This window comes from Nanorana parkeri, unplaced genomic scaffold (genome assembly GCF_000935625.1).
Source record: "Nanorana parkeri isolate BGI_ZX_2015 unplaced genomic scaffold, ASM93562v1 scaffold40, whole genome shotgun sequence".
Taxonomy (NCBI): Eukaryota; Metazoa; Chordata; class Amphibia; order Anura; family Dicroglossidae; genus Nanorana; species Nanorana parkeri.
The window spans coordinates 2,146,128-2,152,433 of record NW_017306308.1 but is presented as its reverse complement, the minus strand read 5'-3'; the positions used below and the strand labels follow the sequence as shown (position 1 = coordinate 2,152,433).

At 38.9% G+C, this 6,306-nt stretch overlaps 1 protein-coding gene across 1 annotated transcript; it reads left to right on the top strand.

Moving 5' to 3' along the window:
• Positions 1-1,282: 1,282 nt before the first annotated feature.
• LOC108799173 (taste receptor type 2 member 1-like) lies at positions 1,283-2,284 on the top strand. The gene has a single exon (XM_018570999.1). The coding sequence runs from the start codon at positions 1,283-1,285 to the stop codon at positions 2,282-2,284; it is 1,002 nt and encodes a 333-aa protein (XP_018426501.1).
• The last annotated feature ends 4,022 nt before the right edge of the window (positions 2,285-6,306 follow it).

Genomic DNA, 6,306 nt, shown 5'->3' with positions numbered 1-6,306 from the left:
GATTTATTTTCTTAACCTCCAGTGGAAAAACATGAAAGCTGGAGTTGATTGGTAGAAGAAACAAAGAATTATACCTTTACTCGTACATCAACAGAACTCTGGCTTTACATGATTCTGCCCTATCTGCTTTATGCTCTAGTGTTTGGTGGAAAACTGTGCTGCTCTTTAACTTTTCTCTGCCTTTGCTCCCCACTGTGGGGCTCCATATATAAAAGGAGAGCTATTAGGAGAATAAAATGTACTCTTCCCAATAGTTGGAGCCAGCGTGTGACACTGCAGCTGTCACACTTCGGCTCTGTAGCACTAGAACTGAGCAATCACAAACGTCTGATCGCTCAGTTCACGGTCTTCTCCCTGTAGAGGGTGATGACTGTCAGTCACCGCTACCCACAGAGATTCCCAAACAAGTGGTAGATATATGCAAAAACATTTTTAAAAATGAAAAAAGTTACCAAATAGGTAAAAACTTACCTGTCTCCACCGTTCACTCCCGGCTGTAAAATCCAGCTTTTTGAGCGGCCATGCAGGGGGATGAGTGCGGGCACACGCGCAGCGGAGATCATCAGCGGGAAGACGAGGAGAGACATGGTGGAGGTGGATGCATGCAGCCATGAGCGTACACGTCAGACAGACACCGTGGGACACGAGAAGTCAGAGACCGACACCAGCGCTGGAGGGACTCCTGGAAACTACTGGAAAGGAGAAGATGATCGCATCAAGAGGCATCACTTAAGGTAAGTCCTAAAAGCAGCATGGGGGGGGGGGTGTGACTTTAATGTTACTTTAATTTTCATTACTTGTCACATTGTCCACCAGCTGCCATTGTTTTTGCTGGTTTGAGGCTTCTTGCTGAGTGCTGTGGACAACACAACTATTTGCTTCTTTTCCTTGGCTCTTAACTTCTTCTGTCTTATGACTAAAAAATATGATGTCTGTCTTTCTCCTGTCTTTGCTGTATTGCAGGAGAATTCCCCTGAGAAATTATAATATGTTGTTGTACAGTTACAAAGCTTGTGAGAGTTTTAATTGATAGGTATACATCTGTTTTTCTCTTCCATCACTCAGTCCCATGATAACAGCACCTTGCCCAATGAATCTGTACATTTCTGCATTTCATAGCATACAGAACGTTCAGCTTTTCCTTAGCTCTGAGGATTATCTCCTTATATCTCAGCTTTGAATTTTCTCATAATCATGATCAGTGCAAGTGAAGTTTCTTTTATGTGGCAATTAGCACTAAACAAGTGACACAATCTGTTTGGACATCCCACCAATTATTAAGATGGAGCTTTCATCAAATATCACCGAAATAATTGCCTGCTGCATTTTAATCTTCACCAGTTTACTGGGAAATGCCATCCTGATTTATGGCACATGGAGATGCATTACAAGACGCCTGCCAACATCTTTTGCTCTCATCTTCAGCCTTGCTTTTGCCCACGTTTTGAAGAATATTGTTGTCAATGCTATAAACATAATTTTCAGTGTTGGATTTCCCCCTAATCCTGTCATCTGTAAAATTAGGATATTTACTGCATCCATGACAACCAAACTGGAGATCTGGTTTACTCTTTACATTGCTATCTTCTACTGTGTTAAGCTCCATCGGGTCATCCATCCACTGAGGGCACCTCCTAATAGCAAATGGCGCAAGCATCACCTGCTCGCTGTGTTTGCCTTGTGGGTCACAAGCATCTCAGTTTGTTGTCCTTATTTGGTGTTTGTACATGACATGCAAAGTTTGACCTCGTTTAACGATTCTTACACTGTTCATCATAGCTTTCTCTATGAAGATTGCGATGTTCGGTTCCCAGATGCTATAACAGACCTCTGTTACCATCAAATATTTATGGTTGTCACTGATTTGCTTCCTATAGTGGTTTTATTGTTTGTTTGTGGTCGGATACTGCTCCTTTTCCGTGAGCATAATCAGGCAACCTATGGCAATATTTGGATTGGGCACGATGCCTCAGAGACTGAGGTTCTGCGAGCTTCCAAAGTCATAGTATTTCTAATGCACATTGTCACAGCATTGTGGGTGGCTCATTTTGTCATAGTCAGGAGTATAGCGCATGTAAATTTATGGTATTGGATGTCAACCTTGCTTATTGTCCTATTTTCTGGATATGCCAGTATCAGCCCTTACTTACTAATGCTTATTAATTACAGAATCAGTTTACAGATCAGATCACTGAGCTCCTTCTGCTGTAAAAAGAGTAACATGAACAAATCACCAAGTGGTGGTCAAAAAGCTATACCTGACAGTTCCCCTGCTGAAGATTGAGCTCCATATAGTTTGTGGTATTAAATGTAACAAACAAATGGCATTTGTTTCTCTTGATTAGTTAATGTAACACAGTAATTTTAGCATCTTTTCAAAGACTGTAAGTGTATATTCCAAAAGTGTACCGTGCATAGACTACACAGAAGATCATAGCTTATATGCTTCTAAACAGCTAAAATATTTTACATTCTGTTTTATAGCACTTGTTATATAATATATTTTTCTATAGCGGGTTTTCACTTCTAAAAACTGTACATGATTTAATTTTAGTGCTTTTTAACATTCACTAAAAAAGGAATTATCCATGTGTGACTTCACATTGTTGTCTGACTTGTTATTCAATGGACATATTTGTAACTACTACTTTTTCTGTGCTAAAGAAAACGTCTAATGTGTATGTTACAGATTACTGATGCATGTTTAAAGTGTATATATAGCCGTTTAAAAAAAAAGAGGGGTATAAAGTAGAAAAGGTAATTTTTTTGCTGTGTCCCACTGGGGAGATTTCTCTTCATTTTCTATCCTGGAGAAGCAGCAAGAAATAAGAGGAAACATCCACAAAATGAGGAAAATTTGCTATCCTGTGTGAATGTTTTGTCAGATTTTCTTTCTTTTGTTTTTCAATGTACTTCCACTGAAGTAAATCTGTCATAGATCATGGCAATTCAAGCTGAGCATATGATGAGAAAATACTAATTTGGGGATTACTTTACCAACAAAAACTACATTCTTAAAACAGTCAGTAGATGTAGAAATAAAGGAAGCTAAACTTGTAGGGAATTCAAATTCAAGGTCAAGTTATGTTGCAGTCCCATACGCCCAGAAAACAAAATGCACAGTGGAAGCTATAAGATAATTAAACACTTGAAGAAAAATGCATAAAATACTTGCCTTACACTGCAGCTTTTGTCTCACTCACCTAGACAAGGGTGATGTCATTCGACCTTCTCCCAGTCCTAGGAAAGCAAAGGATTCCAAATCCTCCTGCTGCTTAGTAGTGGAGCATCTTCTACTAATATTTAGGATCCTGAGACTTCTCTGGATCCTGTGGTGAGGTCCATTGACATAGTGACATATCTGACACCTACAGGAAAAGGTGAGTATTTTTTACATTTTTCCTCAGATTTTTTTTACATTCTTATACTGCTTTTACTGATCTTTTTTTATTCGGAGATAAGGAGCTGCAACACATTGTCAGGCAAGTTCACCAAAAATGTAAATCTCAACATCTCAAAAACAGGTCTCGCACAGGGGGGTGACCCCCATGGGGAGACAGAAACACCAAAAAGTTAAAAGAAGCCAGGGGTTGATTCACATGTACTGGAGGAGTCACTTTGTTTTCTACTGTAAAGAGTTGTTAGTGTTACAGTGTGAATATTTACAGGGTAATTCGCAAAAGGGTGAAGAGTTTGGAGAAGGCAGGAGAAGTGAACAATCTAGGCCAAAATAGCTGATTTGGAAACATTCTCCAATTTAGCTCACTTTCCAGTTCAGCTATGTTGTCCTAGATTGTTCACTTCTCCTACCTTCCCCAACTTCTTATTCCTTTTGTGAATAGCCCTGTTAGTGTACTAAAATGACAATTTGCACAAAGTTACAGATACATTTTTGTACGTACACAGTCATTGGTTCCAGTTACCTGGGGAAAAGATCCAAAAATATCTAGTTATCCTTTTAGGTTTTGTTCAAAATTCAAAGTAAATGACTGCAACCTTATGAGCAGGCATATGTTAAGAGGAGAATCCATTTCTGACAATTAATAATTGATATCACCCTGCTCACGGATTCAATCACATTGCATTATCTTACAAAGGACCCCATGAACAATTCTGTCATTAAAACCTAGTTAGATATGTTCTAAATAGATATCTTAACTAGATCTGGGATAATGTGTGCTGTGTATGATAAAATAATGTTTCTTACGGCAAGCAGGTGCTTTGTGCCATGCTCATTTCACTGTGACATTCACATGCTTATAATCACTGACATGTAGCTAAATGCCCTTTGACCCAAAACATTTTGGCAATCATACTTGAACTTTTAGTTCTTCAACAAATGGTGAGCCATAGGATGCCTGTAACAGTAAATACTTTATGTGGTTCTAAGTGGTTTTTCATACAACCCTCTCACATCTGCAAGTTGTCTTCATTAGATTAGATTGCACAGAGGTGATACGGCTTGTATCTCTTATATCATATACTCAGACACACTGGTAAATAAAATAATATATACACATTTCTTTAAGTTGTTTGTTCTCCTGCTTCTAATGTCTTTGTTTCCTGTCTCATTTATGCATCTAAACCAGTGGCAGGACTTCTGGGGCTAGGGCATGGGTGCTTTGTGTGGGTGCCCCAGGTTTTTGGCAGTGTGACAAATCTGCAACTGCCATAATGTGTAGTTTCGCAACCCCTGCAGCTTAGGTACATGGTAAATGTTACAGGTGATGCAGGAGGTTCTAGCCCCGCTATATCAGCATACAATGTCACAAGTCCTCTTCCAGGTGCCATCCAACTGGCATGCTATTGAGGTAAAGGAAGAATTCAGACCTACAGCTTTACCACTGGACATGCAAGGCAAGTTTTGGATCGTATTATACACTGTTATAATCTTGAGCTTCTCGTGGAGAGTTTATTTTGCTGAGGTGGTGTTTATTATTATGTTTATTATTCAGTTGCTGTTGCATGGGAGGAATATTATTCTGGGGTTGAGTAATGTGATGTATGCTTAGGGGGTTAATCTGGAGCTGGAACACTTATTTTTTTCTGGTGTTGAGGTTATTCTGCTAAAAGTTGTGTTATGGGCTCATTGTGGTGAATTATTGTGCTGGGAGTAGGTTTGACTGCATTTTTTTTTCTTTAAAGACAGATAGAGCTTTATTTTGGTGGTATTTAATTACCACTTTTTTTTTTTTTTTTACAAAGAAACATGTTCTGCCTGCCATTCACATGGCCCTAACATGCTAGAACAGTACAAACACTCACAAAATTGTTTAGTTTAGGACATAGTGATTACAGTGTGACAATCAGATTGCAGAAGTCAGGACTATGTACAGGACAGAAACCCCTTGTGGTGGTGATCAGTGGTGAGTGCCCCTTTAAATGTTGGTGATCAATGGTGTATGCCCCCTTAAAAGGTGGTTATGTGTGGTGAGTGCCCCATAACTGTTGGTGGTCTGTAGCATTTTGCACTCATAACATTGGTGTTTAATATGCCCCCATTTTGTTGATTGTGGTTTTCCCTCATACCATTGGTAGTCATTGTGCCCACTTTATGATCTATATGCCCCCAAGGGGTAGACAGTTGATGGTGGTCTCTATGCATGTTGTTAATTAGATAAATTAAAGGGTTCATAGTTGGCAGTTATTGAGCTTGTGCAGTCAAAAGTTGGTAGTGGCTGTTGGTGCAGAAACGTGGCAGCTATACAGTTAGGGGTAAGGGAAGTTGCTTTTGTTCTCTGTTTAAACCACTAGCATAATTGTTTGGCAGGATTGGTAGTTTTGAGGTTACAGGAATTTCAACCAAGGGGAAAAAGTTTCAGAACCCCTGACTTAAAGAATCTTTGGGCACAACCCTGGATACCCAGGCAGCAGATTTCATAAGGTTTCTGAAATCTACTGTACACCAAATTATATGTATTTAAAAAAAGTAAATTTATACTGTAAATGTGTTGCATATTACAATCTGAGCAGGATGGTTACCAAGGCACAAAAGGCACATAATATATTATTAAACCTTATTTTATTATTTGGCACATTTTTATATTTTCCCTTCACATTTGCTTCTGTAGAATTTTGCTTGTTAGCCCTAATTGTCTTAGTAAAAAAGAGGAATTATTTATAGCCTGTGATAACTTTTACTGGACGCAAGTTGGTGTTTTTCTTAGAACCTTGGTAACCACAAAGGCCTGATTTTTATAAAAATCTTATGTGGTCTTTCAATTGTAGACACAGTCCAAAGTTACTCAGTGGGATAGAGTAACTCATAACACATGGATACTCTGCTCAGTAAGTTCAGCAGCAGTG

Coding starts and splice junctions, on each gene's coding strand:
- LOC108799173 (XM_018570999.1), top strand. CDS start 1,283: ATGGAGCTTTCATCAAATATCACCGAAATAATTGCCTGCTGCATTTTA.